This window comes from Ornithodoros turicata, chromosome 4, assembly GCF_037126465.1.
Source record: "Ornithodoros turicata isolate Travis chromosome 4, ASM3712646v1, whole genome shotgun sequence".
Taxonomy (NCBI): domain Eukaryota; kingdom Metazoa; phylum Arthropoda; class Arachnida; order Ixodida; family Argasidae; genus Ornithodoros; species Ornithodoros turicata.
In genome coordinates, this window is record NC_088204.1 from 15,848,053 (window position 1) to 15,874,716 (window position 26,664).

A 26,664-nucleotide genomic window follows, 5' to 3' on the forward strand; every position below is an offset into this window, starting at 1 on the left:
TTTGGGTACACTCTGCATTTATGCTAATGGTCACAGAAAGGCGTACACCTCGCTCTCCCCTCAAATCACGAATGATAACGGTGTCATTCTGCGCAATAGCTGACCCCTCAGCGTGTTGTCCTGTAATGTCCATAATGTCCTGTTCTTGGAAGTAACCGTCATGCTTGAGGGTGTTGTTATAGTGCCATAGGGAACTCGATCCACTGCTCACGGCAAGTCTTCGCTGCCAGATCCCGCCTGTTCTCGCCAGTTTTGCCAGATGTCGCACGTTCGCGGGCGCCTTCCGAGCGCCAGGAATTTGCCAGCTAGCTTTTTTCTTTCCGCCCGGCCTCGATACAACTGTGCACCGGGTTGCCCGACTATATCCGGTGCCGTCACATCCGCGTCGCGAGGGTGGTGAGGGGCCGCACGTCACGTGGGTTAGAAGAAGATGAAACCCGAAGGCGAGCGACCCCGATGCCCCTATAGCGTGATCCAAGTGACTAAAACCGCTAGATTCCTGGCACTCATGTTCGGGTGGCAACGGTCACGTGATTCAGCGCGGACGCCGACCTAGGAATTTCCGAGCACTAGGCCCTGTTGCCATGACATGGCCACCCGAATTCGCCAGTAGTTACCCCGCAATACAGGCGTAAAATAGACCGTCTCAATCAGTAAGCGGAAAATATAAAGGCTGACAATAGACTAGTTCAGAAAATCCCAGAGTGCTTAGCGTCGCTATGAACTGTGGGAGTTTACTAATACGAAAGAAACGGGTGGCCTCCAAAATGTTCCGATTTCTTCCCTACCGGTCCAGTGTCCACGACGTGTCAAGGTCAGCGAAAGCGAAATGTGAATGATTATTCTTCGTTCCCCCGCTCAGCAAGCGCCCAGGATGCAATGCGTGCGCAAAGAGCACTGGGATTTTCTGAACTCGTTTATTACGTAGCCCTTTTTAGAGTACTGTGTAGGGCGCATTTTTAGGCCCGGGCCGGCACGATGGCTCGATACCTGGTCCAGGTATAGCCCGAGGAAGTTCCACATTTCCCGGTCCGGGCAGGCCCAAGTCCGAGAAATTTATAGGCTAACCAGACCGTATATAAAGCTAGCGTAAAAAGCAGAATCGTAGCACAGGCTCGAGCCCGATCCAAGCCTTCTGGATACGGGTCCGGGTCCACAATCTCAAAACCTGAGCCAGGTCCATGCCCGCCAGAGGAAGGTCTTACCCGGTCCGGGATCGGGCCTTCGGGTACGGGCTCTTTCACACGTCCGGTTTTGTCGTCCGTTTCCTTCAAAAATAGAAGGGCAATCGAGCCCCGTAGGCTCCAATGGGTCCGTTTTGCCTCCGTTAAAAACACGGACGAAAAAAAAAAACGTTGGTGTGAAAGCGGCCTAAGTCCTGTTTAATCTAAGTCCGATCCCGTGCCGTGCTCTAACCCCTTTCAGAACCAGGGACACCCGGGTGCAGTCACAATCAGCAGTTCAGCCACGTATATCAGCATTAAAACGTCGTATAGGCCTATACTCCTTTCTCTCGAGTGCAGTTTATGAATGGAACGGTTTATCAGAGGAAGTGGCGCAATCTTCGACCTGTAATCGGATGATACTCGAAGGACTTGTTCTGATCGTGATTTTGCGTCATATCAAGGTGCTGCGCTTAGGTAAATCTGAATTATTTTGCAATAGTACGCTCCTACTTGCTTCCAACAGGAAGTTGGTAGTATTCCGAAATCCCAAATAAAAGTACGGCGCGTACGTTTTTTGTGACAGTTAATATAACTGCATGGGTGTCACAAAGAGGCGTACGTCTCCTGTTCTCAAGAAATCGGGGTTACGAACGATGTCATTTGGGAGGATGGTGTTGTATGGTGAAGTTCTGTCTGTTTATAGGGCACTCATCCGTGGAAGGCTCCTGCGATTGGCTACCAGCCTTCGCACGACGCCTCCGCTTCGCGATGTAGTGCCGGCTCTCTGTCTCTCAGGTTCAGGTTCAGGTTCAAGTGTGCCTCATCCTCTCTCCCCCTAGTCCCCACTTGGCCGCGCCGCACTAAATTCGCGCGCACGGAGCGATTCTTGTGTGGGAGCGGGGTCAAGTGTACGACATATGCTGTCACTGACCATAGACTATCTTTATTCCACGCAGGAGCCAACGGCTATTCCACACCGGGCACACCGAGCACTGGGTGAACAGTAAGCTGCCGAAGCAACGCAAGACGGAAGTAGAAGAGCCACACGTAGTGATCACAATCGAAGACGTTCAGGGAGTGTTCGCACTCATGGCGCTGGGCTTTTCGTTGGCGTTCGTCGCGTTCTTCTTGGAGGTTGCGATTAATGCGCTGTTGCGGTCAGCACGACAACGACGGTGTGCTCACCGAGCGGTACTACAGTTCCCCGGCCGTATCGTCATCTCTCGAAATTTCTGTGTTCCGAGCGAGAAGAACATACCGCGTTTGATCCGTGAATAAAATCACTGCGGTGACACGGCATCATCTTTTTTTTTTTTTTCTTAACGCAGTTTGTGAAAAATGTAAAATGCATGCATACAAGCAAGAATGAATGCATATCATCGCCAAGCATGTATATTGCTACTGCATCAATTCAATATGTATGAGTTCTATTTTCCTAACGCGATTTCGCTGCACATTCAGTGGCAGAGCAGTGTAGTTAGTGCTTGAAAGTGTCTGCAATGAATTGATAAATGCACACCCGCGAAAAAAAAAATGTTTCCCGCACAAAGTTTTGAAGATGAGCTTTACAACTGTTTCTGCAATTATCAAGCACGAGAGACATATGTTGCCTGATTCCGTGCGCGTGATGCCCCGTGCGCGGAGACATGCCCCCCACCCCACCCCCATAAATTAACAACAGTCATTCAATGGGAGTAGATACTGTGGCGTGCACATGCGCTGAATGCGTTTCAATTCTGATTAATATAAAAGACACACAGTACCGCATAGCGCAACGTTATAAGGCGAAATGTACGAATCCTGTAACCAGAATACATGGCGGCGTTGTGCAAGAATGTTGATACGCTGATCCCCAGACGGTGAAATGGTGCACAACAGTGATCAGTGAAGAGGAGAGATTGCCGAACAGCCAACCGGATGGAACCGCGGCTCTCACAAACAGGTAAAGAAGAGCGCCGAAGTAATTGCAGACGACAGTCAAAACGGTTATCGTCTGCTTACTGCAAGCCCGTAAAATAACATTTAAAGCGTTCGTCGTCTATACATTGAGATTTCTTTACTTCAAATTTATAAAAGAAGCAAGAAGCGTCGCGAGTACTGTGTAATTTTCTACCTCTTAGACAACGTGTTTTGGTTCAAATATTGCGGGCTGGGTAGTGAAGCCCTGTTTGATGGGCTTGCCAGCCGCTTCCGGCGACGTCTGGGAAACAGCATCTCAGCTGACCAACGATATGTTTTCATTGTTTTGTCATTTGTTCAAACATTCGGCGTTAATACCTAGACATAATTTTCACTGAATAACTTTAAAATTAACCAAGTTTGAACAGCCTTCGGAACACAACACGATGTGTTGAGTAAGTACAGATTTGCAGGGCACAGCACTCCTGCACCGCTTAACTCTTATAGGTCGCTACCACGGTCACGAGCAGGAATTTGCCCCCCCCCCCCCCCCCGAGATGAAAATCCTGGGGATATATCTGGAATTGGAATCACGAGTGATCGTGCTTGTACATTGCTCACCGTCTTTACGTAATAGACTGCTATGCGCGTAATCGAACATGGACAAAGTACGAGGAGGCAGGCGAGTTGGTGTTACGGTGAGCTACTGGTGTTAAACCGACGAAAGCGGCATCACTGTATCCTTGGACGCATCAAGCATCCTTGGCAGCAGCTATTAGTTTCGGTTTCAGTTTAGTTGCGTCCGTGCTCTGGCAACGCTGAGCGAACAATAAATAGCGCATGCGCCTATCCCGTTGCCATTGGTTATTGGACGTGGTTCCGAAGCTGGTAAACGCCAGCGAACGCGTGAGAAAATCCCACAAACCCAGTGTCAGTACGATGTGAAAAATCGCGAACCACGCTCGAGAAGCAGCGCGGCTCACACACAGCTAAAGACGGACGATCGCACATGGCTAAAGCGACGAGATGTCCATAGATGGGGGAATACCTCCGCCGCAGCGCATGCAAATATGTGAGTCATGTACGCTACCATTGACAACATTTACCGTTGCAGACAAAACAGGCCCTCCCACAGGGATTATGTGTCACGGCTTTTGGAAAGAGATTGACCTGATTGATGATAAGGCCCCTCCTTCTTTCTGTCCTCCACAGAGATAGCGGGGTCTGGAGATTCGATAAGATACCCTCTCCCAAAATTAGCACGGGTAGGACCTAGCGTGAAAAAAAAAGTGTAATATACCAGACATGCCGAAAAAGCCAATTGACGGCGATTGACTTTGCCCGGCATGTTTTGATGGTACCAGTACCGATGAAGGATTTGCGATTTTTTTTCTTCTTCTTTTTCTTAAGGAGTTTAGGGAGTTTGTAAAGCATTTGTTGTTAGGCACTGTCCTGTCTCCCTGAAGAACGTTACTCCATCGCACACAAAAACACAAATTAAAACGTTTAGGTTATACCTCTTTCATTAAAGAAAAAAATGAAAAACAAGTGTTATCATCTGGTAGCATCCTTGACCAGAAATCAGGAGGGTCTGGGTTCGAGCCCTGGTATCAGCACCCTTTTCCCGAGCGATTTGAGTTATGGTCTGCTTTAAATTTGCGAGCTGGCTACACATGCATGTCACTGCACAGCTGCAGTCCAGGTGCACCTGACCAGTCTATGCACCTTTAACTGCGGGCTGTTGCTTCATAGGAAGAAAAAGAAAAGCGATGCCACCGGAATGTGTCAATAGCATCCGATTTCACTCGGAATTTGATATATAAATAATCAACCCAACCTGGGAAAGGCATTTAACCTGAAAAAGTCAGACCCTACTGCCCAACACCTGCCCATACTGCCCAACACCATCAAGTAAGATGGATTCCTGCTAGTATATGCTGCTGACGTCTACTGTTCATTGCCACGTCAATTCCCAGTCCTCAATTGCTTATAACTGTACCCTCCCCCACGAGCACCGGCCTCAAACATCACTGTTGTTGGTAACATTTCCTTGAGTATGGGGAGATATATACGCACAAAAGACAGACACAAGTGGATGAGACGAGACTTTATTTCAGTATACATGTAGGAGGGACAAGAGGGTGAGGAGGAAAAGGATGGCCGTAACACAACCATCTTGGCAAATCCAGAAATTTGAGATGTACACACAGTGCTAGATGGGGTTCAAGACAAAGCTTTTCAAGTTGACTCCATTAAAATTTCCGGATTTGCCAAGTCGGCTCTGTTACGGTCGGGGGCACTTGACCGGCAATCAAGAGGTGTGTGTGGTTCAAATTCCACCACTGTCTGGCATTTTCGATGACTGCCATATTACTACTCTCATTGCTGCTTTGGGTCTTGTCTTGTCTTCTGTGCTTACCTTCCCAGACTCAGGGAAGTATTACCGACCACTAGTCTATACTGTGTTCGAAATATTGGCGGCTCTCGTCCTGAGGCACTTCCCCTTATCATTTCCTTACCGGTTCGCTGGAGTTTGTCGCCTTCTAATAGTCTACACCAGGTTGCTCGCATTTTGTTTCTACGCTCTGCAATCGCCGTTGATTTTTGTTCCTTCCAGAAACACCATCTTTATTTTGGACCTGGTGATATACTTTTAAATTTATTCTTACAAAAAGCAAACAAAGTGGAGGTCTTCTGTTGAGGTGATGGGGAAAATTCCAGAAATGGTAAGACTATTTTACTTCAAAGCATACTGGCCCCAGAAAAATGTGTGAACACGCTTGTTTAACTGTTCGGTTTGATGCTTCCAGGCAAAACTAGCAAAGTCAGAAAGTGTAAAGGTCATTGTACGGTGCCGTCCCATGAGTGAACGGGAAATTCAAGACGGCCACGAAAGGTAACAAATAAGTGCAGTACGAGTAAGTAACGAATAAGTAAGTAAAGGTAAAATAGGTAAAGTTATGTATAGGTGTGTTTTTTGCTTACGGATGCAGGTTCAGAACTATTCCAATATATATAAAGAATGTGTCTTAGCAATGTTTTTTAATCTGCTTACGTGGTTTTGTGGCTCTCATTTTTATTTGCGGACACAACCCATCTTATTGTACTAACTTTCTTGCCTTTACGTCCGTCTTATGTAATGCCCCGCAAGTGACCGTTAAGGTACAGTAAAACGAAAAGAAGTTAAACATTCGGTTTGAAAGAGACATTCCTTCGATTCAAAAACAGAATTCCATATTCAATTCAGAGTTTGAATCAAATACTCAATTATTCGCTTCAGTGTTCGAAAAATCTGGATATTCGCACAGCCCTAAAGTGAAGTGTAGTTCCGTAAACTAAAGCTTATGTAAAGTTAAAACAATTTTGTCAATCATACGTAGGGTGGTCGAGCTGTACCCTGAACGAGGTGTCATTGAAATTCGCAACCGAAAAGCTGCAGATGATGAAGCCGTTAAACAGTACACTTTCGACGCTGTCTACGATTGGAAGTAAGAACAAATTGAGCATTACAAAGTGCTGGTTCCGCCCGTGAATGTCGCATATCTAATCCGTCACCGTAACAGTTCCAAACAGATGGACCTCTACGATGAGACATTCCGGCCACTGGTTGATTCTGTACTCGAGGGATTCAACGGCACCATTTTTGCTTACGGTCAGACGGGCACGGGAAAGACATACACGATGGAAGGTAACGCTGGCACCTAGACTGTACAGTGATACAGCACTGCATTATTTCAGTCACACCTTCGCCTGGCATATCGTGCTAAGTATGCGCAACACATTACGTGTTTACAGGTGTCCTTAATGATCCTGAGAAACAAGGTGTTATCCCACACTCTTTTGAGCACATCTTCAGCCATATTGCCAGGTCCCAAAATCAGCAGTACCTCGTGAGAGCATCGTACCTAGAGATATACCAAGTAAGTGGAATAGCCCTTTGGAACTCTATACCCTTCTAAATCGGAAATCTATCTCGCCTCAACAAAGGAAGAGATCAGAGACCTCATAGCTAAAGACCAGACAAAGAGGCTAGAACTCAAGGAAAAGCCTGACACTGGAGTATATATTAAGGTGAGTGTAGTATTTCTGCATAGTGCGCCGCAGTAACGTCAATGACTTGGGTCTGCTGTGCAGGATCTTTCATCGTTTGTATGCAAGAATATCAAGGAGATTGAACATGTTATGTCTATAGGAAATCACAACAGATCTGTAGGGTACGACTCTTTTTCCTTTCCCATAAAGCGATCCATAATGGAAGAATTTATATCTACTTGCTCTCTTTCGTAGGGCTACGAATATGAATCTTCACAGTTCAAGATCACACGCTATTTTCATTACAACAGTGGAACATAGTGATGTAAGTGCACAAATTTACCATCAACCATCTATCCTACGGTGTTGTGCACAGGTAACAGCACTTCCTGTTGCATTAAGACCTCCCATTATATTTATATACCAAATTGCCGCAAGCAATGGGGTAGCGTATTGCCTTCAGCGATGAAACACCCCGATCATCATCATGAAAATAAAGTGTCGTTGTTGTTGCAATTAGCGCTCTCTCTTTTCTGGGGATGTGATTGATTCATTCATTCATTCGTATTACGGTGGGGCTCAAAAACAACAACATCTGCTGCTTTCTGTAACTTTTCTGTTTTGTTTGGTGCAGTTCTTCACCGAGGGCAGACTTTACTAGCGACAGCCTGCACTCAGTGCCCTACGTTTCATCTTGCACAGCATATGTGTATGTTGCATAACATGGAAGAAAAAATCACAAAATAGAAAGGATAGCGAATATAGAGTGTTGTTTACGAATCGGCTACATGCTTTGCAGGCGGAACAAAGCCTATTCTCTATATATAGTCTATCTTTTATCAACAGTCTTTGGAAAATTCTACCACAAATTATAAGTAAACATCTAAAACAACAAAAAACAAAACTTTTCTTTTTTTTCTTTTTTGCATTGCTGCCTAAAGGAATAACTAATTTTAGTAACTGCAATAGCACTAGAGAAGCAAGATATAATTATTCGGTTCAACAGAGGCGCAACAACATCCAGGCTTGAAATTACCTCAGTTTCCAGACTGCAGGTAATTGATTAACTAATGTAAAATATGACAATATTAGATTAAAGGTAACGGGTTGATCGGCAAAACGGGACGTTGTCCCATGTCCTCTTGTCCTAGTGTCCTGTTTGTTTCCCTATTTCATTGGCATCAACAACTACTTCATGACAACGTCAGAATTTTCCACGCAGCTTGGGCCAGACGGAAAGCACCATATCCGAGTGGGCAAGCTCAACTTGGTCGACCTCGCGGGCAGTGAGAGGCAGAACAAGACTGGGACGGTTGTAAGGATTTAAGGAGTCATCTGCTAGCTAGGCTTTCTTGAGCGTGTGAAAGATTTAGCCGTGCCATTTCATTTCAGGGGGAACGTCAGAAAGAAGCCATTAAGATCAACCTCTCGCTTTCTGCACTAGGAAATGTTATTTCAGCCTTGGTAGATGGGAAGAGCTCACACATTCCATACAGAGATTCGAAGCTCACGAGGCTCCTTCAAGGTTGGCTACCCTTTCTTCTTGTTTTTGCATCAGTTGGCACTAGGGTTGCCACCTTTCGAAGTGCAAAATACCGGCTGAGTGAGAGAAGTTGGAATGGAGGGAAAGGAGGAAACGTTCGCGGGAAAGGGAAAGTGGGTGAGGGGTGGAGAGTATACAGAGAGAGAGAAAGAAAGAACGAGCGTACTCGCTCAACACAACACTGATAATAATAATGAATAGCTAAGAAAACGACTGGTGACTACGGAGTTGGGTCTGTGCTCCAGATTTATTCAAGCTGTAGTGGAATGTTGAAAAGAAAACCCCGTAAAAATCCCTATGAAAGGTGTTGAGCCACAAATACCGGCAAAAGGCTGCCGGTATCACCTTCCTACCGGCAACCGGCAGAACGAGCAAATAACCGGCCCTGCCGGTATAATACCGGCCTGGTGGCAACCCTAGTTGGCACATGCACTTGTACGTGAACGGAAGCAAATATCTGCCATGATTACAAAAGGCGTTTGTGACGTCAGATTCCTTGGGAGGTAACTCAAAGACAGTGATGGTTGCCAACATTGGCCCTGCAAGCTACAACTACGAAGAAACTCTGACCACATTAAGGTCTGTTCAGCTTTCGTTTGTTTGCTTGCTTGCTTTTGTTCTGTTGCTTGTAGAAGTGTCATTTTTGCAGCTCGTGCGTATCAGATGATGGGCATGCATCGTGTTTCTTGTCCTGCAGGTATGCAAGTCGAGCCAAGAATATTAAAAACAAGCCACACGTTAATGAGGATCCGAAGGATGCGCTACTGCGAGAGTTCCAGCAAGAGATATCGAGGTTCGCAATGCTAGGAAGATACCTTGTACTCTACATGCCATCCGTCATACAAAGTAGAAATGCACTGTATACTTGTAGTGTGGTTTACACAGCTAATGTACTTCAGCTTGCAATCTCAGTGAATGAAGCAAATTATGTCAATGAAACTTAATGAATTTCTATTTGTACGATATGCCATTTTTGTAGTTATTTTCAAATATGAAATTTTGTTTTTATGCTAAACTACCAGTATCGCGTTAAATCAGGAGGATGGGGCTGTTAGGCATCCTTCTTGTAAAACTAACAGTTCCAGACGCTGCCACACACCATGTCATAAAACCATGACCGTAGCAACAACCCTCCATCTGAATGACGATGACTGGGGAGTCTTATTGTGGCAGGTAATACTCTACCCCAGTCATGACCACCTACTTTACTTTGGCAGGCTAAAAGAGCAGCTCGCATCCCGTGACGTAAAGAAGAAGAGGAAGCGGACTTCCAGGGAAGTCTCTTCGGGATCGGAAGCTGAAAATGATGACGAAGAGGATGCTTCGATGCAACTACAAAGGAAATTAGAAGAGGAGAAAAATGCTATCCTTAATGACCACAGTCTTATAGCAGAGGTAAGACACTGCAGTGATCCATCACTTCAATGTCGTTTAGAATGTAAGGGCACCAGAAATGCCACCAAGCATTGCCTGATAGCTCAGTAAGCGGCTTGTCGTCTGCAAGCGAGTCCAATGGTGCGAGTCTAGATGGAACTGGTCCTTCACAAATGTTATTGCAGTGTACTTATAGTGTCACTTCAAAGTAACTGTTTGACATACACTGGCTCTTCGATGTTAATCATAACTGAGTGGCATATCTTCATCTGCAGTGCCCCGTCAGCGAGGTGTAAATGACCCCCCGAAACCCCCTTCCCTGCGGACACAGGTGTAAATTTTTTGCACATCCAAAGGCAAGTTGTAACTGGCACCCCACCATTCTCCAAAATTCCTTTTAATTTGACTTCATAACACCTTTAACTGAAACACAGAGTAGCCTCCGTTGCTGTTGTCCATTAAGTCTTATGGTTAGGGCCCTGTGTTTTCGGGTTTTATGTTGTTGTTTTTTTTGGAAAATCGGGATGTAAAAATCGGGTTTTATTTCAGGGGCCGTAAAACAGGGTGAAGTTGGGCAATATCGGGTAGAAAAGCAGATTTTCGTGTGGAAAATAAAAAAAAGGAGTGCTTCTTGCATTTTACAAGAACATGAGATGGGGAACATAGCATCCTCTAGTACCGGTATTGGTGGCAAGAATTTGCACTTTACCAAGTTGGTTTTCTGTTTTTTTTTGTTTTTTTTTTTTAGTTTTAGCCTAAGTGACAATGATGCAAATCGGGGGGTAAAATCGGGTTTTATCCTAAAACACAGGGCCCTACTTATACTGCATTGCAGACAGACAAACTAGGAGGAAAATCAAGAAAGGCCACTGGACTGAGCACAACGGATACACCCACTCTGCCCAAGGGGCTTGAAGGAGCACGGAGGTGACCCCCAAAATTTTTTTGTTTTTCGGTGCAGAGTGTTCTCCAATGAATAAAATGAGTTCCTGCGAAAGAACGACGAGCGTAGGTGGCCTACAGAGCGAGCGCGAGGGCTCCGTTCCACACACCTTTGAAAAATCCTTCTGCTCGTGGAAAGAGCGCATCGCAGAACGAGAGGACGTCGTGACGTATGCTGCTCCCCTCACGTGACCAGTGACGCACAGCTCAAGCATGTATAAGCGGCGCGTGAGCTGACAAGAAAAAATAAAGAAACAAAGCACGGAGCCTCCAATATGTCACGCGAGAACCGTGGTGGGCGTATGCGGCTGCTTTCTCCTACAGTTTTTTTTGTAAATTTGATTGCACAGCTGTAACGCACCGCAGAGCGAAAATATTTTGCATTGCGACTCCAGGTGGACAGCTTGACAGATGAGGCAGGATTTCGAGCTACGTTAAATGTCACCTCATTGCTCCTTTAATAGTTCTTATGCATTTCCTTCGCCGCAGTGGGCTGTGACCTTGCTCAGCTCCCTCACCGGAGCCCCAGGTTGCCCCGCTGGCTCTGAAAATTTAGGCTCTTCACAGCCTCAATACAACGAAGTAGTATCCATGTCAAAGAGGTCACAAATGGGGTCAGGTCGTGCAGTGAAATTCAGTCAAAACTCAGAAGGGCTTTCTGCGGGCCTTTCCATTCAGAGATGTATCGAGAATTTCATTTTTACCCAGGTCATTCAGGCGCTGGATCTCGAATGACAAAATTGCCAGGAAACTTAGTCGAACCTGGGACATTGTGTCAGGGTACTTCTTAATTAACTTGAGCTTTGAAAAACTTCTGCCGCACTTCAAATCTGTGCTGTGATAACTTCTGAAAAGCTGGAGGATATTCGGAATGCCTAAACAAGAGGAACTCTGTTAACTCCCTGATGGATTTAACTCACTGGTCAGCTTCGGACTAAATATAAGTTTTAACAGCATTAGCTGGCTGGAAAAGTAATCAGAAATGTCCTCAGAATACTCTTTCGTGAGACTCCTTGACAGCTGTAGCAATTTATCTTCCCTCTTTTCGAGTATAATTTTCAGTTTCACGCACATGAACAGTCTCTTGCAGTGATTGAAAAGAGGTTTTCAATTAGGCTGTTGGCGAAGTCTGGTTGGCACTGATTGGCATGGACCCCCCACCCCACCCCCACCCCCCCTCTGTGGGCTGGGACCCGGCAGCAGTCGCTGACCCCGGCTGCTGGTGGTTACGCCACTGACCACATACCACAGATTATAATTGGGGGTAGATTAAGGAGGAGGAGTGGATTAATCATACTAATTTCCATGAGTAGTCTGCTAGTCTGCTACATGAAAGCTTGTGTCATTAAATAAGTAGAAAACTTCAGTGTTGGATTTTTGTATCATTTGTGCCTTCCGTGGACGTCGACGAGATCCTTCATCTTTCTTGTGTTGTTAATTTCCAGGAGAAAGAAAGGCTTCTAAACGAGGTGCAGAAACGACAGGAGCAGCTCTCCCAAGAGCAAGAAGCAACTGATAAACTAGCACAGAAAGTTACAAGCTTAGAGAGCAAGCTCCTTTCTGGTGGAAAGAACATCGTTGATCACACAAATGAACAGCAGAGGGCACTGGAGCAGAGAAGACAAGAGATTGCAGAACAAAAGGTAAACGATCTGAAATGCATTTCCAATGCAGGATGCTCCAAAGAAGATGACAACGTACTTGAGCAAGCTAAAATTTCTTTCTGTGTGCATTTGCTAGCGCCGAGAGAGGGAGATGCTGCAAAAGCTCGAGGTCCAAGAAGAAGGAGCTAGTGAAATTAAGGAGACCTATAGTTCTCTTCAACAAGAGGTGGAGATTAAGACAAGGAAACTTAGAAAGGTAACACCAGCTGTAGACAGCACCGAAGATATGTAGGAAGATGTCCCTGGAAAAGTGTGCATGAAATCTGACGGCTTCTTCTTCATGCAGCTTTTTGCGAAGCTTCAGTCTGTCAAGACCGAGATACAAGACCTCCAGGAGGAACATTCCAAGGAGCGTCGAGAGTTGGAGCAAACGCAGAATGAGCTTACAAAAGAGCTTAAGTTGAAGTAAGAATGGAAATATGCGGATAAACGGCATGTTTAGAGTATGTTTGATAGGGTTACTAACTTTAATACTTTTGATGTTTCCCAAGGTACTTGATCATCGAGAATTTTATTCCCCCGGAAGAAAAAATTCGGATTCTTTCGAGGGTAGTCTACGATGAGGATGATGACCAGTGGAGACTGGTCCCGATATCAGAAATTCCGGGGTAAAATCATGCATGCACACTTTAATATTTACATTTTATAACTGTCTGAGTGGCTTATATCAAAAGTGAATACATATCAAATAAATGTTTTTTATCCTTTTTGACTTATTCGCTGCTTGCCTGTAAAGTAATCATGCGTGGGCCCTGTGTTTTAGGGTAAAACCTGAAAATGAACATTGCAAATTGCCAATTCAACCACCAATACGGGGACTAGAGAACATTAAGCACTGGACATTCAGCACAGCTGTTCCGTATCTTGTGGTTATCTACAATCTTTTTTTTTTAATCTAAATTTAAATCTTTTTTTTATTTTCCACTCAAAAATCTACTTTCCGACCGGATATCACCAGATTTTACCCTGTTTTACGGCTCCTGAAATAAAACCAGATTCCCCCCCCCCCCCCCCCCCCCCCGATTTTCAAAATGCCTAAAACCCGAAAACACAGGGCTCTATGCGTAATCACTGTAATAAATAAATAAATAATCAAGTGTAAAATTCATCTCTCTGTTTTCCACATTAATCATTCAGTGACTTTCTCGTGCAAACTTCTTAGATCTCAGCAGCCCCTGAAGAGGCCTGTCTCATCTGCTGGAAGTCGAAGACCAGTATCCGAGTATGCCAGGGCAGCAGCAGCTTCAGCGGGAAGAAGAAGTCTGCGATATAAGGTGACATTTTGGTAGCCACAACTATGTCAAACACATCAAATGGAATGGCTTCAATTTTCTCACAGGGTGAAAATATCCTACAAGTTGAACTGGATATGCCAACAAGAACAACTAGAGATTATAATGCACCTTCTGTTGCACCACACTTGAGGGCAGCTTTGGATGATGCACTCAAAGAAGAAGAGGATCTAGACATTGATGCTAGGTATACTATGATTAGGGTCTGACTTTTTCGGGTTAAATCTGATTTCTTTCCGAATTATAATCATGTTTTATGTTGTATCATGCATCACAACCACGATTTAGTAGCAATCTATGCACACGTCTGATCACAATATTATCTGAGTGCAACACTAAACCATGCGAAACCATGTTACATTATGTGGTATTTGTGACTATAAATCACAAAGAATCCATGTTTGACCAACATGTGCACCTCTAACTACGGGTCGCTTCCTGGACAGTAAGAAAAAAGTAACCTGAAAACACTTCGATTGTATCAGCAGCACCCGATTTCACCCCGAATTTAAGATTTCAAAATAGCACCATTTTACCCCCCGGATCCGGGAAATAAATTTAACCCGAAAAAGTCAGACCCTATCTATAATGTATTATACGTATTATGATAATTATATTATTTTACTATATTATACAGCACCAACATTTGTGCCGCCAGCAGGGTGTCTACCAAACTGCAGCCTTAAAATCCCTGAATTTTCAAGGTTTTCACTGACCATTTCAGGCGAATTCCCTGAACAAAACGAAAGGGAACTTGGTGCCTGCTGCTACGTTTCGACACAGATTCCTCATAATAAACAGATCATTTATTGAATATCATTAACGCTGCCTTACTTTTCTGCCTCTGGCCTTGTTGTTTTGGCGAACTGCTACTCGAGTCAACGTTCAACGTCAACGTCAACGTGCGGCGTGGCCGCTCAACCACTAATCGGCATTCACGATCCACTGTGCATCGCCACAACACTTGTCCCCTGACTTTTCCAGTTGCATCAAAATTCCTTGATAATTTCCGGTTTTCCAGGTTGGTAGACACACAGGCCACATTGGGGGAGTGCCATTTTTTAGAGCATGTTAATTATGTGACTAAATACTGCATTTAGAATTTTGAACTAAGTCACCGAAAGCTGAAATACATGATAATAAAAAACATATCTGCAAGATGTCAAGTTACTCAAAGAAATGTTCGACATTTCTTAACATACAAGCACAGGGTTTTAGGTATATATGTATATGCCCGTGGGTATTTCTGATGTTAGTGCTGGCAGCATTTTTTAATGTTTAATTTTTTAATGATTTAGCTCTTTTTAGCAATATTGATTAATTACCACTTTGTGAAAACATTGACGTGCCTGCTGGTATAGATGCCCAGAACGTCGTACCCAAACTGTGACATTGTATTTCCAGTTACATGTTTTACGTTTCATTTTCAGCTTAAGCATATTTCAACTCGATAAGAGTGTCAAAGCAAAGTGGAAGGGTCGAAGCCAGAGTTCCCGGTAAGTAGATTCATGAGCGAGCACATTATCTTTGTTTCGTCTCAGAGCCATTTCCTAGAAGTGTGTGTAAGAAAGCAAAATTTAGTAAACGTAACTATGTATACTATAGGCATGTGCAAATATTCGAATTTTTCAAATACCGAAACGAATAATCCTATATTGGATTGGATTTTCAAACCAGATACAGAATTCTATATATGAATTTTGAATAATAATCTCTGCGTCAAACAATTTTCAGTTAACTAATTTTTCTAAATGGACAGTAGCACCATCAATGGCGGACACGTTATCAATGTCCTTTCTTTGCTCAAAGAATAACAAGGCAACCTGTAGCGCTTCGCTTGCCTCCTTTGAGTAACGCCGCTCTTCATTCCGACTGCCAAATCTCTCTTCCGCTTCGTTTCGGCCATCCTCACGTGACAACAGCAGCACAATGTGACTTGGTCCCATGATTACCGCCTTTTTAGAGGAGCAATGTGGTGACATTTAACGTCGCACGAAATCCTGCCTCATTTGTCAAGCTGTCCACCAGGAGTCACCATGCAAAATATTTTCGCTCTGCGGTGCGTTATAGCTGTGCAATCGAATTTACAAAAAACAGTCTGAGAAAGCAGTCGCAGACAGCCGAAACGATTCTCGCGTGACGTATTGGGGGCTCCGTGCCTCGTTTCTTCGTTTTTTTCTTCGTAGCTCATGCGCCGTTTATACATGCTTGAGCTGTGTGTCACTGGTCACATGAGGGGAGTAGCATACGTCACGACACTCTCTCGTTCTGCGATGCGCTGTTTTCACGAGGAGAAGAATTTTTCAAAGGTGTGCAGAACAGAGAGCCCTCACGCTCACTCTGTAGGTGACCTGCGCTCGTAGTTCTTTCGCAGGAACTCATTTTATTCATTCGAAAATACCACACCGAAAAACAAACTTTTGGGGGGTCACCTCAGTGCTCCTTTAAACCCTTCGGTGGCTCGAAAAGCGATACGAGTATAATCCCAGGGTCAACGATTTCAGGGGTCACCTAAAACCTTGATGACCTACTTTAACATGTGTCACCCTCTGAGCGAAGTACGTGGTAGCCTCACCCAGGGGCTACTTTGGGGGTCATGTGATGTGGTCATAGTAACGAGCACATAATGCCTGTGTTTGACCCTACCTGTGACAAAATCTTGGTCATTGTCCGATAAACGGATTGTCATATGTTAACGAGGGCATTTACATGCCAACGGAACGGTGCCCTAGAAAAACAGTCATAAAGCGAGTATGTCAGATTATCGGGGGTCATATTAACGAGGGGATTTATATGCAAACGGAATGGTTCCCGCGGAAGCGACCACAAAGGAAGTATTCCAGATTAACGGGTGTCATATTAACAAGGGTTCACTGTATATTCAAATATTTTCGAAGCTACACATGTCAGACCGAAAACAGCACAAGAGAGGGCACAAAACAGTGTGAGTGCTACATCATAGTCTGATATACATGAATACATCATATATACATGCTGTGCATATTTATATCCATACATGCGCTGCTATAACCCAGAACGGTTATACAACTACAGTCTGACTTCACTATATATAATGAAACTGTCGGGGAACACAATTTCTTTCGTTGTAGCAAGTCGGACGAAATGTGGCAGCCAATTGAGGTCGCAAATTTCGTTGCCTAGAGTTTTTGTTATATCGAGGTTTGACTGTATTCGCTTTGTATTTGCCTCGTCTATATATCCATGTGCTTTGTATTCACTTCAGTTTTCAAATAATTGTTTGCACATGCCTACTATCTGCATATTATGGAGTCATGCACCAACCTACTGCTATGCATCCACGTCCCAGAGCGGTCTGGGCACACACGCGGCTTAACTATTGTTTGTGTCAAATCTGTCGCTAAATCCTGTCATTGTTAAATCATCATCACCATCATCATCAATAGGTCAAAGTCTGCCCGTCCCACTAAGTCAGCCGAAGCAAGAGGAACAAGCGAGAATGGCGAGGGGAACTACCCAGAGTCCCGAGGCTTGGTGCCCAAGTGAATGTCGGAGCCCCTACAGAACCCATACAAGGCAGCCCTAGCCCTGCTAGTAGTGCAAGCACTCCTCTTCCTAGCAGCATACATTGAGGTCGCATGGTGACACGAGGATATTACTGTTCTACGATGTATTGCGCTATTTTGAAACAGAGTTGCTACTCATGTCAGCAGGCCAAAGTCGATCTACCTGGAAAACAGTCGAAAGCAAAGCTGAGGCATCACTTGCAGGGTATTCCAGTAACCGCGTCAAGAAAGTTAAGAGGGCTCTCTCCATTGGGTCCGCAGTGTTTTGGGCGTAGAATGTACTGTGGTGACTAGCTAGCTTATCAGTTAAAATATTTAGCTAACAAATAATTCAGGTTCATTACATTAACTGAAGTCCACTCAAAAATGTAATGCCAAAATGTTACATGACATTTCTGAGGTACCGGCCACATAAACAATCGGAAAGACCCGATGGAAATATATGCAATCAAGGACGTTTATCTGTAGGAAACTTTCGCCACATACTACAAGTAACTTTATCAAATTTTATTTGAAAGAAATTTAATTTTGTGTGTTGAACTCCAAGCTTGACAAAGTCAGCATAATGAGTTTTTATTTTATTTTTTTTACAGAAAAGGAAAACACATTTCAGACTTACCCCATTCCATTACAAAATCCAGACCCACTGCAATGGTAAATTGTAGACTTTGCAAATTTCAGAGTTGAATTCAATAAATTAAATTACTTTGATTTAAAATTTGATAAAATGACTAGTAGTAGGTAAAAGTTCCTTACAGGTAAATTATCATCACAAATTGTGCTGTGGCATGCTTTTTCATCAAAAATTTGTTTACGTGGTTACTGAAATACCCTGTGCGAAAACAATGATTCGGTTTACCCCAGTTCTGCAGCTCTGTAACCTAACTAAGATGCATGAGCATGCACTAGCAACTCTGTCTGAAGATACGTACACCACAGGCTTATTAATTGGTTGACTCAGAACCCCACTTAACTTGGAATAACTTGGCTTTGAATTAACGCAGTATATTTGTGCGTGATTATGTTGAACATTAGCCTTGACATATTGTCGATTGATACATATTGAACAAGGGGTATGAGACAACTACAATGCTGTTGAGCTCAGGATGTACACCACAAGTACACAGCTCCGTGCTATCAGCATGTCTATCCTCGAAACTGTCCTTAGATGTGTGATGCATGTATCGCAAATGTGACAATAGCTCTACAAACAAACCCAGTTCTTGCCAAGCACACACCATATTGTTTGCGGATATACGTGGTGAAATCCCGCTAACGTTCCTTAAACCTCACACCATTGAAGATGTTGCAGATGCTTTTCAACGGTGCATATTAGCTCCTTCGAGTAACCTCGGACATATGTACTTACTGCAGAATGTTAGGCAAACAAACAGTGATAGTGATAGCAGCACTAGCCTGATAATGTCATTGCATTCAGGGAAAAAGCAAAGTCCTTTTGGTAAAGCACCTTAGAAACCCTGGAGATAACTAAGCAGGCACTCATAAATGGGTGTAGAAATTGCAACATTGATTATTATGAAATGTGGTATCTGCGTTCTGCCGTAGCTTTTGTTAATTGCGTATACGGTATCAAAATACAGTTGTGGGACCCCGCTCTGATGCACCAGATTGGAGTGACTATGATTCCATGGTGTGAGTGAGCTTGTACAATGAACAATAGGAAGAGTATGTTTATGGATCTGCAGTCAAAGTATTTGCTGTGCTTAGTACCAGACTAAGGCTTGTACAGTGAATACCACACCAATACTACCTACATGATAGAAGTAAATTGCAAAACTGCTTCTGCGCTGCATGTCCATATTGTACCCACAACTTTACTGTGCTTGGTATTGCTGAAGTGAAGTGTGATACATGCTCTGCATAAGTATTTTTCCATTCTGATGTTACATAAAGGAGAGATGGGGTAGCATGGGCTGATAAACCGATATTTTGAAGCAATGCTGGGAGATAACATGACTTAACAAGGTGTGTTAGATTAATAAGCAATGTATTCTCATTTGCAGTTTCGTACACACACATTTGAGGCAGGTTGCACTAGACAATACTGAATTGCATTTTAGTAGCATTGACAATGCTTCGAGTGCAGTAGGATTGAAATGGTATAGTTGAATGGCTGTCTAGGTTATATTTGTGTTCCTGTGAACAATACCGAAATCCTTCAAAATATCGGAAAGCAGAAAATCCAGTGAGGGTGAATTCAAGCAGAAGCCTCAGCACAGATACTGTTCTTCTACCGAGCGCAGCACAGGAACAGTCTTTGTTCAAAATCTCGTCTGCTTCAGAACTGAGGCTTCTGCTTCAATCAGCTTTGAAATCTCTTTTGTAATGGTGTGTTATTTATTGATTTATTTATTCAGAAGTGTTGGACCATCATATCATAACGGTATGATATCGTGATATATTTAACAGAGGTATTTTGATTTGTTTATATCGTGCATGGATGGTTACCTGTGATCTAACAAGATAAGCGGTGACAGTTTTGCGGTTACCGTGAATGCTGGCAGAACAAAGATGGACGTCATTCCAGACACTTATTTGTTAATTTTTGTTTATTTCTTTGTGCTCACACAAGATTAAACTTGACTTTGCTTAATGTAGGGAACCTGCTGGTTGCAGTATTTGTGTTTATGCTGCCTCGGCTAACTTGGTGTACAAACCACATGAGCAGTTCAGCTGGTTGAAAATTCGCTTGCAGTCCATTTTGTACAACAAAGCATCAAAGTACACCAGCGCAGCATCTGTGTCTTATGTATTCTGATATTAGAACTGATAAGGTATACGATCACTTTGCAGAACATAAGTGAGACACAATCAGCAGAATTGGCAAAGCAATATCAAAAGACAACCACTAGGGCATACACTGACAATGCAACGGTGTGAATATTAAAGTGGGAATATTAAAGTGGGGGCCACAAAGTCATGAATTTGCCAGCTCAATCCTGGCCAAGATGCCAGCAGCTTGCTGATGTGGTACGAGTTTCCTATACAAGTGTCCTCCTCGAGGGACATTAAATACGGTGTGCTGTGCATACGTCCTCAAATTCACTCATGATTAGACCCCGGATATTTACAAAGAAAGTTCATTTTAGGCACCTATAATAGGCAGCAAGTCTCGATGTTATAGGCAGCATAAAGTAATTTGTTTGTCAGGCGTGTGTTAGGCCCTGCCGAAAGTACAGAAGGCAGAATAATTTCATAAAAAATGAGACAAAATTAAAAGTGAGTCTGTTATTTTCCTTGGAATAGTACATGAACTGTAACAGTTATTTGTTCACTGTCACAGGCGTTGCTGCCAGCGCTACTAGTAGCAGTGTGAACACCCGTTACCTGATATTTGTCGAAGGAACCTAGTTAGCCCCGACAGACAGCAAAAGTTATATTCGAATTGGCAGGGCAGAAAAACATATTTAAATCAAGTGTATTGACATAGGGGAGACTAAAAATTGAAGTCTGAGTTGGCTGCAACAAACCCCGCAATGCTACTGCTCAGCAAAAGGATGCATCGAGCCTCATGCAAGCTTATCGTGGCAACAGCACACTAGCACCATTTAGCACTAGTCATCCGCGCGACTTTGTTTTCAGCACGTTGGCAGCCAACCTTCTAGTGAGACTCCTCTCAGATGCATACAGTTTGCACTGAATGAGGTCTTAGATGCAAGTACTTTTTCAGGTGTAATTGCATGGACGCGCACTGCTAGAAAATCTGGTGAACGTGATGGATTTTTATGGAACGAGTCTATGATTCTGGAAAAGAAGGCAGAAAAGAAGACAAGTTGGCGATGTCCAGTTCCCGACTTACTATCAAGCAAATTTCTGTAGCTCACTTTTTCCAAGCAAGCAGTTGCATGTGTAAAATGGCCTACTAAAAGGCAATTTAGGCAATATTCTAAGAACTGTGTTTTAGGCGTTCGCACCTAATATGGGTGCACTAACACCAAAATGGGCATTTACAGGCACAATAATATCAATGCTGCTATGTTCCCCAATACCAAATTTGTGCCCCTGTACTGAAAAGGCTCTATTAGGACTACAGAGAAAAAATAGACATTTGCCTAAAAATCCCTGGTCTACTCATGATAGCCAGCACGGATATCATTAACCACCACATTGTGGAGTGATATCGAATGATGGGTCATGAGTAGGGGCCATCATGATGTGACGCTAAATGAATTTCTAGAGAAGTGCCGACTTGCAGTGCCATGTGCCGAAATTTCAGTACGCAAACCATTTCGGCAGACAAACCAAGAAAAAATGGCTAGGAAGCAAGAAAGCTGGTGAAGATAATGCAAGAAGTTGTACTAGTATTGCGTATCTTGGGTAGCATTAGTGTTAGCACAGGCAGGAACACAGTTCGATACAGTGTCACCCAACCACCTTTCTGAAAGGTAGGCTTGGGGTGCAGCGGTTAGAACGATAGTAGCTACTGTATAAGTGTTTTTTTCGCGTGGAATTATTTTTCATGTTTTTCGTATGTGCTGCCAAAATCGCGAATTTACGTTCCCGCGAACACGACAACCGATATGATGCTGAGAACTGATAAGAAAGTTTGCAAGTGAAAACAAGCAAGAACAACGGTACTAGATAAGTACCTATTTATTACACGATATTTGACATGTAGTTTGTATGCACCTTAAATCACACTGAGAAGTTGCAGACCTGCATACTATGGGGATAAATTCCAACTTTTTCAAATCGTGATCACATCAGAGCTGGGTGCTGCATGAGCGAAGTGTACACTTCCGTGAGCCACGAAGCATGCAGCGGCTTCAGGATACTAGATCGCAAGTCCAGCTTTGTTGGAGAGAGGCCTGGACTCTCCATCGAGCTTTGGACGACGCCCGCGTACCAGCACAGTATACGAAGCAAAGCAGAACCTATGGCCTCACAAGGGGGACCAGAAGGGTAACCGTCAGAGCCTAATTAGAGATTGTATGACGGGACTTTTAAGTGTCCGCGAAACTTTTTGAGCCAGTGGTCTATCAAAATGCGAAGATATTTTCCACGCAAAAAAAAAAACGCTTATACAGTATGTGTAAAGTGGTATCCGTTATTCCGAAATTGACATTGCCATGACGTGGCTATCACGACAAGCATCACAGAAGCATCCAGGATACATTACACGTTTCTGGTGCGAACACCAGTCTCTAACACAGCATGGCAATCCGAGCAAAGCTTCCTAAGAAGAACTGTTCACACTAGCACCAGGGCCACAATCAATTACAGCGTGTTGCATGTGATGGATACTCTACTTATCAAACATGAAACACAAGCAAAAGTCATGAGAGATGTGGTGAAAGCATTTATTTTGCTGGTTGGTGGTGTTGGATTGCCAGCTTCAGGAGAACTTTACAGTCTGCAAAAGATTAGAGAGGTACCACGTTATAGCCTGCACTGCGAAACTGAAATGGGCATACCACAGGCCCCTGCGGTACACGCAAAACATGAGCAACGCCATATGCCCGTGAGTTCTGCACACGAAGCAATTTACTTACATCATCTTAATCTCCTGGCTTCCCTCTCAGACTCTAGAAGGGTAAGAATATCCCCTTCACGGACTGGTCCCTTCACGTTCCTGATGATGGAACGGTTACTTTCGTCCAAGAATTCAACACGGACCTATAAACACAAACATGGTTGTTCGAACTTCCCTGCTCTGACAACAACGCACGTCATCCACCATGCAAAGCGGTGAATAAATTTACCTGGGTACACTGTCCCTGGGATCCGGTACGGCCCAAGACTTTGGTGACCTACGAATATAAACACAATTCAGCTTAGCTGAATCTCGAAACAAATGCACGGAGAATGGCACGCGATCACATGCCGTAATGATAGGCCTAACCGACCAATGAAGCAACGCTGCCCTCAGAAACACGGTCAAAACAGATCACATATTCAACCAAAACTGATAAAGCATACGCTAAACATTTAATCTATTATCGGGTCATGTGCGTTACCTTCCTACAGTGACCAAAAATATATAAATTATACTTACACGTGCCAATTTGACTTTCTCCATGTTGCGGCACAAATCCGAAAGGCAGCCTCGTTAGCAGAAGACAATCACCCGTGCTAGGACCCTAGGACGGCGCTACCGGCGCTAGAGAAGTTCCTTTCGGGTCAGAAATCCAATTCAATCCTGAAAATATGGCCGCCGCCCACCGAGAAGTTTCTCCTGCATTGCAGCTTTTACGAACATTTTTGCTTGGCGTAAGCGCATTTTGACGCATTTAGAGCTACTTCTGTACGTGTAGGTCAGCGGCAAAGTAAGAGAGTGCTTAAAGCGTTTTGTTGACGCGCAATCGGTATGTAGCAGCAATAAAAGCCCGAGTGGAGGCACATAGAAAAGACGGCAGAACACAAGCGACCCAAAACAGCAAATGACTTATTTACACAAAACGTAACAGAGATATATATGTATAACAAAGCTCATGCCTTTATTAGCATGGAGCTTCGGGTGTAATTCTGTACCAGCTGGCCTGCACATACGCCATTTGATCTGTATCACTTAGTATGGTTGCAACGTAAAGTATGGGCAATATTTTGAACAGTTGCAAAAGTTGTTATACAGTCTAGCTTTGCGCACTTTTTATGCGACAGAAAATTGGAACTGTAATCAGTAGTAGTCTTATTAAAAGGGTTACGGGGGGCAGCAACATGGCCAGTGCAGGTCACAATGTAGGTCATTTTTCTACTTTTAATTGTGACCTTTCGGCACTAAAAACCTGGGAATGAGGCAGGTGTGAAAACGCTCTTGCAGTCAGAAATATGCGTAAACACACGTTTTCTTTACCCTCCTCGCACAGAGAGTGGCAAATGGACAGCTGAGGTTTCCAAACGAAGTGGCAACAAGGTAGGAACTGCTCCTGTACAGAGTAAACGTACGGAACGCAGCTCAGGTGTCAGAGGAAATGCAGGGAAACAGCACAAACACACACGACGATCTCAAATGTGGACTACGTTTGTGGTGTCTCTCCGCGTCCCATAATTCTCAATGCAATTACACCTGGCTTTGTTACAATAGGTCACACCAGCTGGCTCGTCTCATTCTGCTCACTGATCTACATCCGTAATAATCGTGTTGCAGGTCTCCCCCACCTCCAAACCTGCCCCCGGGACCCTGCAGCAAGCTGGCGGAAAACTACTACTATACGAGAGACGGACGGAGAGTAGCTAGGCAACCTGCAGTGATACTCGACGCCTCGTCGGGCGTCAAACAGATCGCAGCTGGGGGAAGTGCTGGGTAAGAGCTGCACCTACTTTATGCCAAGCAGCTTTTGGTGCTAGTAGCGAAGTCGTTTGACTTGCAGGCCGCTAAAGATGGTGACGCCCGGCCCAAAGTACCTGCCGTGATGTGATGCTTGGAATGGACTCTTGTATCAAGATTTAGGAAATTAATTCGAAATGTAGAAAAATAAAATAAAGCGTAAATAAGATGACATTCTGGATTATTGGCTGCTTTAGAATGAATTTCCATCAGTGATTTATCCAGACTAGAGCACTGCACACACTCGGACATACCCAAAATCCCTAGCCCGACCTGGGTAAAGCATTCTTTTGGTGAGCTTTGGCATATTGCACCAGGCCCGGACTTGTACACTGATGGACGTGTGTTGGGATCGGGTCTGTGCTACATTGCTGTCAGTTAACCACGGTCAACTATAGTTGACAGGCTAGGCTGCGTCTGGGTGGGCAGCCTTGAAATTCTTTGAGCCCAGACTAGGTATCGAGCCATCAGGCTGGGTGCGAGCCTAAGAATACAGCATGTGCACTGCTCTAATCAAGACCTCCATTATACCCCCGCCCCCGGGCGGATCCAGACGCTGGGTTTGGGGGGGGGGGGTTCCTTTGTCGAAGCTCGTAGTGGGGGAGGGGAGAGAGGGAAATCCAATGTATAAACAGATTTTTTTTGGGGGGGGGGCGATCCCCCCCCCCCCCCCCCTTGGATCCACCACTGCCCCTCCATTTCTTTCCTGTTACCTTTCGTTTAACATCCTACAGGGCGCCTCTGTTATTTCAGTTTTAGACACATGTCAGCAATGACACATAAAGCAGTTACAACATAAGTATAATAAAGACCTTTCCCGCCCCCAAAATTTTGCAATCACCATGTGCTTGCAACTCTGGGTAAACAACTGATTTCCATGCTAGATGAAAGGCATAAAAATCATGATAAAAGAAATTATATTGTATACTCAGAACAGAGTGATCTTGCTCGTGTTTTACACTGGGCAACGCTGCGCAACAATGGAGAACAATCTGGCCTACCAGTAAAGGCCACTTTGAATTTAATACTACCGCAACTGCTCTTTCATCAAAGACTGCGCTGCACTACTTTGCTTCAGCAACCTTCTTGTTCAACCTTCAGGAGCCTTCTGTTGTTCTTAAGCAAATGCTGCATCCGCTCTGAAGTCGCTTCAAATATTCATGAAGGACTCCACTGGTGCAAAGAGAATGAGGCATTACAGCACAATAGGGTATAAGATATTATCCAAAATGTATGCAGATGAGACAGAGCGTGTAAATGACAAACGCGTCCACAAGAAAAAACAGGGTCACATGTGGGTGAACCCGTACAGGGGGCGTCAGCCTTGCTGGGCATGTGTGGGTTCATTAACAAACCGAGGCAGACAGTTCGGAGTGGGTGATCCCAGCTGCCAACTCTCATTCACGACATTCAGCTTGCATATGCCGTTGGATTGGATACTGGCTAATGCACAAAACCAGTACTGTTGATACATTCTGTCTTTTACACAAACACATTTACTTTCTTGCTTTGAAGCGACATACATACATTCCTGTCACCAGTCACACTACCTGCATGTACGTCTATTTTTTCCCTGTCAATACTGTCCTTTTCTAATCGATGTTCTCAACGTTAAGAACTACCAATACTTCTCCGGTGTATGTCGATACATATTGCTAAAGTACTGTTTTTCTGATTAACGTTAATTGATATTCTCTTTCAGGTATCAACATTTTATCGATATTCAAATTTCCAATGTATTTGCACCTCTAATGACTGCTAAACCGGCGACATGGCCGCATGAGTAAAACCATCCCTTCAGTGGTGGTGGGGTGGTGGTAGCCAAGGTCGTGCTGAAGACCGAGAGGTAGTGGGTTCGAATCCTACTACTGGCTGTGCTGTCTGAGATTTCCCAGACGAATGCCGGCACAGTTCCCCCT

General features: G+C 44.2%; 2 protein-coding genes across 3 annotated transcripts; both read left to right on the top strand.

Moving 5' to 3' along the window:
- Window positions 1-3,914: 3,914 nt before the first annotated feature.
- Window positions 3,915-20,075, top strand: LOC135391183 (kinesin-like protein KIF3B). Of its 2 annotated transcripts, none has more exons than XM_064621321.1 (22): window positions 3,915-4,137; window positions 5,683-5,791; window positions 5,876-5,961; window positions 6,446-6,553; window positions 6,629-6,753; window positions 6,861-6,985; window positions 7,053-7,136; window positions 7,200-7,279; window positions 7,353-7,422; window positions 8,320-8,412; window positions 8,490-8,622; window positions 9,132-9,219; window positions 9,338-9,433; window positions 9,858-10,035; window positions 12,402-12,599; window positions 12,697-12,816; window positions 12,907-13,025; window positions 13,112-13,228; window positions 13,783-13,894; window positions 13,960-14,099; window positions 15,343-15,408; window positions 17,338-20,075. In XM_064621321.1, the coding sequence occupies exons 2-22, from the start codon at window positions 5,771-5,773 to the stop codon at window positions 17,435-17,437; spliced, it is 2,259 nt and encodes a 752-aa protein (XP_064477391.1). In that variant the 5' UTR covers window positions 3,915-4,137; window positions 5,683-5,770; the 3' UTR covers window positions 17,438-20,075. The 2 variants fall into 2 exon arrangements, with proteins under 2 accessions (XP_064477391.1, XP_064477392.1); XM_064621322.1 differs by lacking the exon at window positions 3,915-4,137 and adding an exon at window positions 4,958-4,976.
- A 3,506-nt stretch (window positions 20,076-23,581) lies between these two features.
- On the top strand, window positions 23,582-24,917 carry LOC135392743 (NADH dehydrogenase [ubiquinone] 1 alpha subcomplex subunit 7-like). The gene is made up of 4 exons (XM_064623464.1): window positions 23,582-23,688; window positions 24,285-24,331; window positions 24,566-24,721; window positions 24,789-24,917. The coding sequence occupies exons 1-4, from the start codon at window positions 23,626-23,628 to the stop codon at window positions 24,829-24,831; spliced, it is 309 nt and encodes a 102-aa protein (XP_064479534.1). The 5' UTR covers window positions 23,582-23,625; the 3' UTR covers window positions 24,832-24,917.
- The last annotated feature ends 1,747 nt before the right edge of the window (window positions 24,918-26,664 follow it).

Excerpts from the sequence above, each read along its gene's own strand:
- LOC135392743 (XM_064623464.1), top strand. The coding sequence starts at position 23,626 with ATGGCCGCCGCCCACCGAGAAGTTTCTCCTGCATTGCAGCTTTTACGA. Across the intron at positions 24,332-24,565 it reads CCAAACGAAGTGGCAACAAG|GTCTCCCCCACCTCCAAACC; the intron begins GTAGGAACTGCT and ends ATCGTGTTGCAG. Across the intron at positions 24,722-24,788 it reads GCAGCTGGGGGAAGTGCTGG|GCCGCTAAAGATGGTGACGC; the intron begins GTAAGAGCTGCA and ends TTTGACTTGCAG.
- LOC135391183 (XM_064621321.1), top strand. The coding sequence starts at position 5,771 with ATGGGGAAAATTCCAGAAATG. Across the intron at positions 7,280-7,352 it reads AATCACAACAGATCTGTAGG|GGCTACGAATATGAATCTTC; the intron begins GTACGACTCTTT and ends TCTCTTTCGTAG. Across the intron at positions 12,817-12,906 it reads AGACAAGGAAACTTAGAAAG|CTTTTTGCGAAGCTTCAGTC; the intron begins GTAACACCAGCT and ends TTCTTCATGCAG.